The sequence below is a fragment of the Crotalus tigris genome, unplaced genomic scaffold (genome assembly GCF_016545835.1).
Source record: "Crotalus tigris isolate CLP2741 ecotype Arizona unplaced genomic scaffold, ASM1654583v1 scf7180000017568.12009008, whole genome shotgun sequence".
In the NCBI taxonomy this organism is placed as follows: Eukaryota; Metazoa; Chordata; class Lepidosauria; order Squamata; family Viperidae; genus Crotalus; species Crotalus tigris.
In genome coordinates, this window is record NW_024096478.1 from 8,153,111 (window position 1) to 8,167,307 (window position 14,197).

At 35.3% G+C, this 14,197-nt stretch overlaps 1 protein-coding gene across 10 annotated transcripts in view; it reads right to left on the minus strand.

Moving 5' to 3' along the window:
* Positions 1-14,197, minus strand: part of KCNIP1 (potassium voltage-gated channel interacting protein 1) — a 604,539-nt gene that overhangs the window by 84,816 nt on the left and 505,526 nt on the right. The window contains exons 1-2 of one of the 10 annotated variants that reach the window (XM_039353108.1): positions 9,246-9,367; positions 7,967-8,135 (exon numbers count right to left, since the gene is read on the minus strand). The exons of 6 other annotated variants lie outside the window; for them this stretch is intronic. In XM_039353108.1, the coding sequence (XP_039209042.1) occupies positions 7,967-8,027 (61 nt within the window). In that variant the 5' untranslated portion in view covers positions 8,028-8,135; positions 9,246-9,367. Of the gene's footprint in view, positions 1-3,920; positions 5,219-7,966; positions 8,136-9,245; positions 9,962-14,197 lie in introns of those variants that run through there. 3 more of the 10 variants (XM_039353141.1, XM_039353081.1, XM_039353150.1) reach the window with 3 other exon arrangements.

The window sequence follows — 14,197 nt, forward strand, 5'->3', positions numbered from 1 at the left end:
CTGATGATGTGCTACAGTAGAATCTTTTGTAAAACTAAGAAGTAGTGCTAAGGCTTAAGACTCTGTTCTGGGAAGGGCAAGCTGGTGGCTATGAACACTCCCTTTCATGCACATCAGATTCCCCACTTGAGTCAATTTTTTGTGTTTAAAACAATGCAGCAAAATAAAGTTCAGCCTCAACTTCCTTTGAACTTCACTTACTTCCTATAAGCTTTCCTAAAAAAATGAAATTAGTGAAAGATCAATGTTTTATTTTGGCAAGTATGCTGGTTCGCTGAGATTATGGATCCTGGAATCCAACATATTTGGAAGACATCAAGTTGGGAAACGCTGCTCATGGTGTGATTGCTCAAAATTACAATGCCCATATATAATATCCATGCAATGACTGTGTTACAGTAATGCAGCTAGTTAAATAGGAGAATGGAGAAGAATGCAACAGTTTACCTGGTTTCATAAATTTACCAGAATAGTAACCAAGCAGAAGATAATTGCAAAATTAAATCTCTTATATTGTATCTGCACTTACATGTTTTGTCTCCAAAGGCAGTTGAACTGAGTCCTTTAAAAGCTACCACCTTTGATATATTTGATATATTTGTTTCCAAACAGTATTAATGTTTCCAAAATCAGCAGCTAGCCTTTTCATAACCTCATATAAGAGCACAATATTTCAGACATAAGCAAACTCTTTGTATTGTATACAAAGATGTGCAAAAAGCCTGTACAGTTAATACCAAAATGTGATTTTTAAATTAGTTAAGAATATTTAAAAATCTTAAGAATAATGGGATTGCATCTGAGCTTGATATTCTGCAGTTGAATTGCAACAATATCCTCTGTAGCTAATACAGGAAGAAGAGTCAGTACATGCCATCAAAAAGCCAGATAGTAATTAATAGTGCACCAGGGAAAATAAAGCATGTAAAATGTAAATATAAAGCTGATTGGCAAGCAGTGAGTGCCCATGTGTTGACAGAAGCATATCAATTTTTCCCTGGAACTAATTGCACATTATAATTTTTTTCCTATAAAAAGCTCACAACACTTTCTAGTCAACTGCCTAGTGGGACAAATGACAAGATGGAATCCATCTAGATTGCTCAAAAACATAGCTTTCTGTCATGCACCATTGGATTATTATCTTTCTGTTCATTTCAGGAATTGTGCTGAGCATGGTATGAAAATGCTAGCAATTTCAGTAAAAGCTTAATTGATAAAAGATGACTGAAAATGGTCTTTTCTTAAAGGATTTAAAAACAGCAGTGGAATAAGATTTATTGTTATTGATGTATGATTATCTATTAAATGTTCAAACATTGTGGGTGCTTCATCACTGGAGGTTTTTAAGAAGACACTGGACAGCCACTGGTCTGAAATGATATAGGGACTCCTGCTTGAGCGGGGGGGCTGGACTAGAAGACCTCCAAGGTCCCTTCCAGCTCTATTCTGATTATGTATATGCTGCCCCTCTCACTGGCAAGCACCTCTGGGTGGTTCATAAAAGCAGAATATAACACAATTTAAGTGTTAAAAACTTTAAAAGCATTAAAAAGTAAAAGATGCTAAACAATATTGCTTGAACAAACAATTTTGTGGAAGAATTTTATTTAAAGAATCAATAACCCACCATTTAAACTAAGTTCACTTAGTTCTGCTTTACACTTTCTCTGTTGTTAAAGAAATATTTCTTTTAATGGACAGAAATAATAAAAAAAATTTCTACCTGATGCTATTACCCCATTTCTCATGATTCTAACCATACTCAGATTGTCAGTATTCCAAATGAAATAAAAATAAAAATGAAATTCTAATAAAAATGAAAACTTAAGCAACAATATATGATCCAGTATATACTGCATCCAGTTTTGGTCACCATGATGAAAAAAAGATGTTGAGACTCTAGAAAGAGTACAGAGAAGAGCAGCAAAGATGATTAGGGAACTGGAGGCTAAAACATATAAGGAACAGCTGCTGGAATTGGGTATGTCTAGTTTAATGAAGAGGGGGGACATGATAGCAGTGTTCCAATATCTCAGGCACTGCCACAAAGAAGAGGGAATCAAGCTATTCTCCAAAGCACCTGAGGGCAGGACAAGAAGCAATGGATGGAAACTAACCAAAGAGAGAAGCAACCTAGAACTAAGGAGAAATTTCCTGACAGAACAATTAACCAGTGGAACAACCTGCCTCCAGAAGTGGTGAATGCTCCACTTTTAACATTTTTAAGAAGATACATTTGTCTGAGCAGGGGTTTGGACTAGATGACCTCCAAGGTCCCTTCCAACATTACTACTACTACTACTACTATTTTGAATATGAACTAAATTAGAACATATACAAATAATTTTACAAGCCTGGATTCATGTAACATCCATTCATTCAAGTTCATTCCTATAAATATTCTGAACGAAGATCTAGTTTTGTTCAGAGGCAACCCAATAATATTATACAGATATGCCGAACATTCAGTATACCAGTTGACATACCTTTGTTTCCTCTGAGCAAGACAACTGAGGTTATATTATAGGAAGGAGTCCAAAAGGAAAGTTCTGAAAAACCCTAAGTGGCTAGAGAAAGGACTCAGGAGATGATGTTCAAAGATACTCAGTTGCATTATTTTTATTTTTGTATATTTCAATACAAAACAAATAGACTTGCATTGAAAACCTTTTGGTACATGAAGCACAAGATGGTTCATCTTATAAAACTATACACATCAAAAATTGCAGCTTCCTCAGCAAATGATTATTCAAATGAGTCAACTGACACAAATGAATTTAGATCAGCAAAATTTGCAAATCAATAATTGCATTCAGAAGGCCCCAGGTTCAGTGCCATTGTATTCATGGAAATGATTGCTATCTGAGTAGTCAGTATTGACTACTTATATGGAATAAGTAGTCTGGCCTAAAATGGAAAATATGTTCTGACCCAAATCCTAAAATATTGCAGCTTTTTCTTGTTCCTAAGTCCCAGGCATTGGATTAGAAACTTCATATCTTTACAAGTCACATATTTAAAAAAAAATTTTTTTTTAACTGTTATGTAAATTTATGCACATGCTCCCCCTTTTCATTTAGCCCTTTGCTCTGATGATGTTAACAGGTTGTTAACGAAAGCTCAGCAGTTAATAAAAAAAGCCTTTTATCTTACGTCCCAGAGCTCTTTATTTTTATCTGATTGACTTTAAATGTCCATACCTGGGATTCCTATATTCAAAATTATTAAAGACATATATATATATATATATATATATATATATATATATATATATATATATATATATATATATATTTGTTTTCTGAGGTTTTCTCCATTTTTACGCGGGAGAAAACCCGAACAACCAAAGACCTATATATATATATATATATATATATATATATATATATATATATATACACACACACACACACACACACACACACAAAACCTTGTAAATAGTTGCTGTTATTGTTTTTTTTTTAACAATAAACAGCTGTTTCACACTTATCCCAGAGTTCCCATTACACAAATATGCCTGGGATTTGCATTTTTAAAGTTATTTATATATATATATATATATATATATATATATATATATATATATATACACATACATACATACATACATACATACACACAGGGCTTTTTTTCTCATAGAACGCTCAGAACAGAGTTCTGGCACCTTTTTTGAATGGAACCTTATAGGGTAGGCAAGGCAGGTTGTATGACGTTTGTGAGTTCTGGCACCTCTTTTTTTTTTTTTTTTTTTTATAAAAAAAGCACTGTATATATATAAAGGTAGCTCTCTGCAGCATGTACTTTCCAGAAAAGTAAACAAAGTTTCTCAGTGAAGACTCTATGTCTTATTGTGCCATTTTATCAATATTAACACCTCTCGAGGGTATATATAATATTTAAGAGAAATAAAAAATTACCCAGCTGTTTGACAATGGCTCAGGCAAGGGAAGAGAATAAGAACCAAACTCATTAAACTGATCCAGCAGAGGTAAGTAAATGAAAACTTTCTTGCTGCTTTGCCTGCTAAAATTCTCTCAATATATCAGTGAATATTAATTACGTCGAAAGGCCGTAGCAAAATCTTCCTTCTTCTTCCTAAAGACATTATAGAAGGAGAGCCATATTAATCTAGGGTAGCCAAAAATCTTAGGTGAGTCTGAGAAAACCTTATATTAAAAGCTTTCATGAACTGTGGCTCACAGCACTTTTAATGAAATGTGTTAGTCAGAAATAATGCTACTAGGTGCCTCTTGATGGTTGGGCTTAATAGGATCATTTGCTCTCGTGTTCAATGTCTTTATTCTTAAGAATATAAGAAAGCAATTATTTGCATGGAAGAGCTTTAAGCCTCAGTGACAGTTTTAGAAATGATAACATGCAAAGCAATGCCACTCAAAAGGTTAGGCTTTGTTTTGAAGCTAGAATGTTCAAACTGACCATTTTGAGGTACAACAATTTAGGGATGAAATATTCCATATGTCCTCGCTACATAAATTTTCAGATGTACTTAGCAATACATACTATTATGTAAATCTTAGGAAGTGTAGTTGGATAAAGTATTTTTATCTAATCATTTTAGAAACACCAGGCAATGATCAATTAGATTAAAAAAACACATATCTGCATCTTGTCAGAAATAAGTCTCATAAAATTCAGTGAGGCATATTCTCAGATGAATGCATTCATGGCTGCAGCCTACTCTATTATATTATCATGATCATCAAAACACGGGTGATTCAACTGATTTAACAGGAAATGATTTAAACAACAAGGGGAAACCATCTTCAGTGCTCTTATTATTGATTTCCCCCTCTCTGTTTTCATATTCATGATAAGGCAATTTAGAGAGTTTGGAACTTCATTTTAAACTAGTGATTTTCACCGCAGTTTGCAGTTATCTACTACGGAATGTAAATTTTCCTAGCTTGCAATTCTTGAATATATGATAAAACTCTGGCACATCTATCATATTCCTGTGAGGCAATAAGAACAGCTATAGCATCAAACATGATGTAGCTTTTCAGTCTACATGATTAATTTATTTCATATCTATATATGTATCTATGTGTGTGCATGCATGTTTTACCACTATATAGAGCTTGTTCTGACCATAAGAAAGGCTGAGTGACAAAGAATTGGGGTCTTTGAACTATGGTGCTGGAGAAGACTCCTGCGAGTCCCTTGGATTGCAAGGCATTCAAACTGGTCAGTCCTAGAAGAGATCAACCCCAACTGCTCTTTAGAAGGCCAGATCCTGAAGTTGAAACTCAAATACTTTGGAGACCTAATGAGAAGGAAGGACTCACTAGAGAAGGGCCTAATGCTTGGAAAGATTGAGGGCAATAGAAGAAGGGGATGACAGAGAATGAAGTGGTTGGATGGAATCACTGTAGCAGTAGGCGTGAGCTTAAATGGACTCCAGAAGATGGTAGAGGACAGGAAGACCTGGATGAACATTGTCCATGGGGTTGCAATGGGTCAGACACGACTTCGCAATTAACAACAACAACAGACCTTGTTCTGTTTTTTTTTTTCTTTTTTAAATTACAATTTAAAATTTCTGTGGGCTGACCCATTCAATTTACACAACATGATTAATTACATTGGTTAAGGATCCAATAAGGTCTGTGAATTAACAAATCTAGTCATATTGTGATGAAAGAAGATCAGTTTTAACCCAGTATTGCACTGGATCATTTGTGAATCCAACCTGTATCGCTTGTCACTGAACCTTTCAATCCTGTAGGATTAAGTCTTTCCCAAACAATCCTCCAAGGAAATAAGATAGAAAGCTCAGAATAAAATGGGATTATCAAGATGAGGAAGCACAGAATATACTCAACCATGCTCATGGCTGCTATGTTGGAAAAGGGTCACTAATACACTGATACTAGCTGTGCTAGTATTCTCCTAATATAAGAGTTCACAAGATACCAGGCAGGACTACATGAAACGAATAGTACTGCCCCTGAATCGTGACTGTGACTCACTTAGCAGTCTGTTAGCATTTTAAATTCATATATATATATATATATATATATATATATATATATATATATATATATATATATATTGCTTTAAAAAAAAGGGTTGCATGTACTTTAGTACAAAGTTCACATGGCTGAGTTCTTACACAAGAAAAAAATGAGGCCCACCTCAAAATAAAATAGTAATTTCTACACCCTACAATACATATATCAACAGGTGTATGATGCCTAAACATACATTTAAAAAAAACGTGGTTATTTAATAGGTACTAGTGAATTTACAGAGTAAAAATAAGAGTTCTACCTATAGGAAAAGAACTAGGGATGAGAGACTTCTTCAGGAATTGAAGAAATTACTGTTCACAGCCTGCAAATTAACTTTGCCATTTTGTTGCCCTATTTTCACCCTTCCCGTTTGCAAAGTGAATCTCTGTACAGCCTCTTTGATCCTGAATTCCTACTTTTGCAGTCTGGACTCAAGGAAGATCACGAGAACGTGATGAGGCAGAACTTGCAGGGTCACTTTTTTTCCTCCCTGCTGGGTGTTATAGGAAGTCTTAAAAGGGTCAGGTGACTCTGCCAATTAAAGTTATGACTTAAAGTTATGACTGCTTAGAACAGGGGTAGTCAACCTTGGCTCTTTTATGACTCGTGGACTTCAACTCCCAGAATTCCTGAGCCAGCTGGGAGTTGGTCCACGAGTCATAAAAGAGCCAAGGTTGACTACCCCTGGCTTAGAATGTCAGCTGAAAATTTTACTTTCTTCAGAAAAGTAAAGAAAATTAAGGAAAGGGAAAGCATGGATACGTATTATCTTGGTGGGGAAATCTATGATCGTATATCTTTCAGCCAAATGTGTGAAGAGTTCTACTAAGCTCTTGTTCCAGGGCACCTAGAACTCTAAACAGGATAACCTCTTAAGGATGATGATAACCTACAATATTTTTTAACCAAATTAATATTAAGAATAATCATCATTAACTGAACTATTCATTGTATTTAATCTCCCCCCCCCCCCAAGTCTGCTTAGTCAATAATTTGCTACCCAGGATAAGATCAGGCTAAAAATGCCATATTTTTTTTTTAAAAGGACATTGTAGAACATTAATGAAACAATGCCTTCCTTTGTGTAAATCATGTATATTCTTCCTTATGTTTGCTCCAGTATAAATTTGTCTGCTGTGATATTACTGATAATTTTGACCAGTTTACTTTCACCCAAACATTGGATTGGAGACAAACAGATAATCATGCCCACTGTTCCAATTTCCTACAAAACGTTCTAGACACCTTTACCTTCAAAAGTTTTGGAATTATAATTCTTGCATCCCAACACATTTGAAGGAAACTAAAAAGAGAAAGTCTAGAATTTTCATCTGCTTAATTCTGTGACATCATTGCTAATATAATTCATTCATTCTAGGAGATTCTTTTCATGTACTTGCTCTTTGGCATGGCTTTGGATTCCAGTTAGAAATTTTAGAAGGCTGGAGAGAAAATAAAACCAGAACACTGAAGCTATTTAACAGCATGTTGCAAAACATACTGCCAAATCCTAGGAGGGCACTTTTACAACCAAGAGGTAGCTGCAATTAACAACCAGAGCAATACAAGATTCTGCAGTCTATTAGCACAGAGAGATGTCGGATTAGTGTATACTGGCTACTGCAAATATGAATGTAAATACATTGCAGGATTTGAATGAAGTTGAATGGTGCTACTCTAAAACAGATTGGCTAAACCAAAGCTGAATAGTTTCAAATATTTATCTGATCCAGGATGTTATAATAGCAGCAATTCAGTGGTTTTAAAATGCAATTATGCCATCAGTATACTTTGGCATTGTATTATATATATTATAGCTTCCTCTATGAAGTTATTACAGTACTTTGATTTATATCAGAACAGGTTATTGACAATTGATTTATCTTCCAGATTACTATAGAAGTTCACAGATGGATTTACCATAAATTTACCATAAAGCAGAAGGGGTGGGGGGACAAAAGACTTGCACTCATAGGATGGTATTCCAAACATAAGCTGCTGTGGAATCCCCCACAGTTTTGCTTTCCTTCAGTCCACCGAGGTGAGTCCCTTTCTTCATGGCATCTACGTTATTATTAGCCTTTCCATTTGGTAGGTTTCCTGTTAGATTTAATTTCATATCAGGGTCAAATGATCTGCATTCATGTTTACAGTGCTAATACTTTGTGAACAATTTACATAATATTGAGATTACAAAAAAGAAAAATATATAGGGTAACCTTGCTATTTCTTTGGTGTCCAAGGCAATGTTTAAAAACTGTAGATAGAGACAGAATAACAGTTTATATAAGAGAGAGGTGCTCTTTCACATAATAGATGATAGAACACATTTCTCAGTAACTGATTACCAAGAAATCATCTATATTTCTGTTTTATATTTAATCTTGCTTGACACCTTATAAATTCAGGAACAAAAGTTCAAAGATTTCTCTAGATAAATTTACTTTAATTTTAAGCATGAACATGTCAATAGATACCTATTGTTGTTTTTAAAGCCTCATGGGAATGTGTTTATTGGGAATATGGAACATGGCTGCTAAATACCATTTAAACAAACAACAAACTAGCATCCAACATTTTTAACAAACGGACGGAAAATTTATTTAATGTAAAGTTTTCTGTATTATTTCTAACACTAATTTGTTAAAGTGTTCTTTGTACCAAATACAGAATCCTCCTCCTTATTCTCCTCATCCTCTTTCTCATCACCTTTTGTACTTTTTCAAGAGACGTGTCTTGGGAAGAAAACATGCTTAGATCCAGGCAGTTAAGCCATCACTAATACTTCTCTCAGTCAAACACTGTATTCCTAAAGTTCAGTGATGTACAGACATCCCAAGTCTGTACATCACTGAACAAGAACTCTGGGTAATAAAGTAAATTGTAATGGAAAGAGGGTGACACTTATATATCAGAAGCCTGCCAAAAGCACAAAACAAAATCCAGCACTGCAGAATTCAGTTGGAAGGATATATAAAAATAAAACTGATCATTTCCCCCCCTAAAACACACAAATTCATGCCACAATACTATGAATCTAAATTCAGAATTTCAATGAGCTTTACTCCTAGGGAGAGGGCATGGCTGAAATCTCAGCACGTTATAACATTACATTAGACGATATTAATTATATCATATTCACATGTACACACATACACAAACAACTGCATCAAGTTTTGAGGAGCCGATAAAACTTGTAGAGTCTCTTACCATCTGACAAGTCTATTAGTCCAAGGTAATGCAAAAGTTTCAGAGAGGAACAAATCACCACCACAATCCCTAAAGTCTGGAGCCCTTCCGATTCGCCTTTGCTCCACATCCTTTAAACTAGTAACACACCAATCTGATGTGCTAAGAAAACGGCAGCCAGGAGTTGAAAGCAGGGGGGGAAATCAGCCGTTTGATGCCTTTCTTCCTGCTGCTCTGTTAGTGCAAGCTTCATTTTCCTTCATTCATCCCTCTGCCTCTCTCCGTGTGTGCGGGAGTGCGAATCTCACCCTTTCCCTGTTTCCCCTCTTCCTTCACCTCCCCTCCTCCCCTAATACCCACTCTTAGGCTTATCATTTCTGTATTTTAACTGATGATTTATTCTCTCATTCTGCCTCTCCAGAGCAGTTTGCATCACTCATTTAGAACAAAACTCCACATTGCTAGTTACACAGCAGTGTCTGTGGTGGAGCTGTTATTTTCCACTAGGGATTATTTGTTTAACTCTTTTTCTTCTAGCTTTCGCTGCTTTGTATGATAGAAGATGTGGTAAGAAATCTCTCCCCTCTCCCCTATTGTACTCTTCTTGATGTTCGAAGTAAGATATCTGAGTCTCAAGACTTCCATTCAGAAATACGCAAATGGTCCAACTGAGAGCTTCAACTATGCCCAGGGGTAAACTGAAGAAGTTGCAAGACCGAGCTAAGCAAAACCTCAGCCTCACTTGCTGCTGACACCACTACTAGCCATCCAGTTACTCACTTCCATTGAATGTAAAAATAGGGAGATGGTAACTTATTAACTTATTTTACCATGTCCCAAGTGGGTCAAAGCACATGCATTTTGTCCTGGATTAATAACAAGGTCCTCATTAGTCAAGTCAAGCCTTATTAACAAGCTTTTTAGGACTGTGGACAGAATAGATCTTACATTTTAAAATGCTGAAATCCAAGATTTCAGAGTTCGTGCCTTGAAGCCTCACAAGATGTTCAGCAAGCTCCCCATAATTTTATTGGATTTCAGCTTTGTTAAAGTTATTTTTATTTTTATAAAAACTGGGTATCCAGTGTCTGAAAAGGCTGCTGACTCTGCCCTGTTCCTATTAGATATTTTTGCTTGCGTTGTCTTTTATTTTTCAGATGGTTAAATCCAGTCTTCAATCCAGCCTATGTTTTCAGATGACAGAACCTTAGCCTGGAGAGCAAGAAGCTGAATTGATAATTGTCTTTGTTCATGTAAATTTATGTTAAGACAATATGACACAGCTATCCAATTCCAATTCCACTAATAAACATGTGTGTGGTCAGCGTGTGCTCCTCAATGGAATTGCATCTACATGAAGGAAAGTGTGTAGTGGGGTGTCTCAGGGCTCTGTTCTGGGCCCAGTGCTCATCAAAATTTTCATCAATGATTTGGATGAGGGGATAGATGTGGAACTCATCAAATTTGCAGCCGACACCAAGCTAGCAGGAATAGTCAACACTCCAGAAGACAGGCTTAAGATACAGGAGGATCTTGACAGACTTGAACATTGGGCACTATCTAACAAAATGAAATTCAAGGGTGAAAAAAGTTCTACATTTAGGCAAGAAAAATCAAATGCATAGGTATAGTATAGGTGGTACCTTGCTCAATAGTAGTAACTGTGAGAGAGATCTCGGAGTCCTAGTGGACAATCACTTAAATATGAGCCAGCAGTGTGCTGCAGCTGCCCAAAAAAGCTAACACAGTGCTAGGCTGCATTAACAGAGGGATAGAATCAAGATCACGTGAAGTATTAATACCACTTTACAATGCCTTGGTAAGGCCACACTTGGAATACTGCATCCAGTTTTGGTCACTATGATGTAAAAAGGATGTTGAGACTCTAGAAAGAGTACAGAGAAGAGCAACAAAGATGATTAGGGGACTGGAGGCTAAAACATATAAGGAACGTTTGCTGGAATTGGGTATGTCTAGTTTAATGAAAAGAAAGACGAGGGGGGGGGACATGATAGCAGTGTTCGAATATCTCAGGGGCTGCCACAAAGAAGAGGGAATCAAGCTATTCTCCAAAGCACCTGAAGGCAAGATAAGAAGCAATGAATGGAAACTAACCAAAGAGAGAAGCAACCTAGAACCAAGGAGAAATTTTCTAACAGTTAGAACAATTAATCAGTGGAACAACCTGCCTCCAGAAGCTGTGAATGCTCCAAAACTGGAAACTTTTAACAGACTGTGGTAATAAATACACGTATTTATTTCAAAATTTTGTTGGTTTAAATTTTTCCTCAATTTCTTTTTTTTAAAAAAACACTAAAATATGTCCCTTGAATAATACAGAAAGCACTATAAAGAACTTGGAGAAGAAAACGTGATTCTTTAATTACACAAGTTCATACGTCAGGACATCATATATAATTTCATGTATGTCCTTTCTTTAACCAAATTATATTTATTGAATCTTGGAAAAACCAACTTAGAGCATTGCTGCAGTCTTAAATTACATATGATTAGCAAATGCAGAGTGGAAATGATACTATTAAAGAATAATGATGAAAAGATATGTCTGTGCATCTGTGTGCTATTTTACACAGCCAACATACCACTTAAAGGTCAATCTTGTCAATCCAATTTAAACACTTGTGTGGATTTAAGCCTTTTTGCTGTTTCCTGGTTATTTTAACTCTCAATATTTCCATCTAGCATAGGCAGAAACAATGTAAGATTTCTACTTATGTTCCATTGAACACTATATAAATTTCCTATTCAGATATTATTACTCAGTCCTACAAAATCTAAAAATGAAAGGATGCATTTTGTGTGTGGTGATATGAAAAGACCACCATGCACAGTATTATTTCATTTTTAGCATGGTCATTTATGGTTTTCAAAATCTATTCTGTGATGTCATAAATGTCATTCCTAGGTAGGTATAATTGGATAGCTTAATTTTTTTAAAATGTTTTTGAATCACTTGAAAAGTAAAATATTTACCCAAGCTGAATTTCAGATCAATACTTAATAAACGATTACATTTTTTCTTTTCCAAAAGTTCAAGAACACTGAGATATTCATCTAGAAAAGAAAAAAAATGAAATTGTTATCCTTAGAAGAAAGAAGAAATACTGAAAGTGTTTTCTGAAGTGCCATCTGATATAATAATACATCCAATTTTTCACATTATTTATCTGATTGCCATCCCATTTTTCTATGAGATCACATTCTTTAATCCCAAGAACCCAAATGTACTGTTTAGTTGGGAAAGTCCTAAAGGAGATAGCTTGAGTTTAATAAGGATGCTTATTGTGGAGTCCAGCTTGAGTTACTTATGATCTTCAAGCAAGAAATAAATAGGCATTGCCATTTTAAGTGTATTGGCATATCAGTTCATCTGGCAGTTGAGTGCATGCAATTTTGCAAAAGCTTGGTTCCTTCCAGGCAGAGGAAGAGCGTAAGAAATGAATCAGATTTGTCAGCTGTGTCATGGATTTTACATTCTGTTTTCTACTCTTGATACTCCCACCCAGGAACTGTGTGCAATTGTGAAGCCAGATCCTTCCTAGTTAACAACAGACACAGGAAACATTAAGGAGATATGACTGAGCCCTTATTTCTGTAATATTGTCTACTCATTTTTCTACCCACTGTGGTCTCTGGTTGAAAATGTTTTTAATATTTCAAACCTTCCCAATACCATTGCAAGATAACAGACAGTATCTTCATCTCTATCTCTATCAAGTACCATCCTATTTCTCAAAAAAGAATGATCTCCAGATTATATTTCTCTCACAGGACCTACTACCATTTCAGAAAAAGGAGTAATAATAACTTTGCTTACTTATAGAATTAGAATTATTATTATTTAAGTTTCCTCCAGTATAAATAACTAGTGTAGTGTTATAGAACTTAAAATTTCTTTCTGATATTTTGTCATTTGTAATAAATCATCTTCCCTGCTGATACAATACACCAGGAATGGAAGTTGATACTTAGGAACCTAGACTGATTTGATAGCTCTCAGGAGGAGTAATCAGTTATGGGTAGAACTGCTATTGTTTGGATTTGGATATGAATAACACATATGAATAATGTGGATTTGGATAAGAACAATGCATTCAAAGTTATTCTTTGTGAGAAATGGGTTTCATTAGTTTTCATTGGTGTATTTCCTCAGTCCTCTTTATCCTCCAAATGACAATTCATACACAACTTTCAGGAAATGAAAAAAAAAATAGAAGAAAGTCTTGAAAATAACCTACCACACTTTCCTTTGAAGAGGAGTACTACAAGAGAGATTAAAAGTACTGAGTTATTTAATATAAACAAGTGAAAATGATGCTTTATTGCCTTCCTTCCAATCTTTACTTTGAGATCTAGGTATCCCCTAGACTCTAATTCATGAGAGCTAAACCAGAAGGCAACATCTGTTAAATAGTCTGCCCTTGCACAGTCAATTAATGAGAGAAAGAAGTCGAGTGGTAGACAGGTTTGCTGACTAATTTTGCCCTGAGATGTTCCACATCTAACATGCCATCACTGAAGTTAGTCATAAGTTTTATGAAGCTTCATAAATCTTACTCAAATGAATTATCCTGGGACTATTATCAGGGTTACAAAAAAATCTTTAGAATGTCAGCATTAGGAACAGCCACTGGTTTGCATTATCATCCACTTGCATCATTCTTCTTTACTCAGCTTTCCCACCCGCCCCAAATCATTTGAAGAAACTCCCTCCAAAAAACCCATAGATCAATAATACGTTAAATTTAAATTAAAAGTGGACAGAAGAAAATAAAAACCCCATATATCAATAATATATTAAATTAAAATTAAAAGTGGCCAGAAGAAAATAATAACAATAAAATGTTACATAAAACATAAAGTCACACATTTTGGTGACAGGTTATAGATTAGGCTCCATCTCCTTGTGGATCTTGGGCAAGCTCTGATCTTCTTGATATGCCTTGAACTCA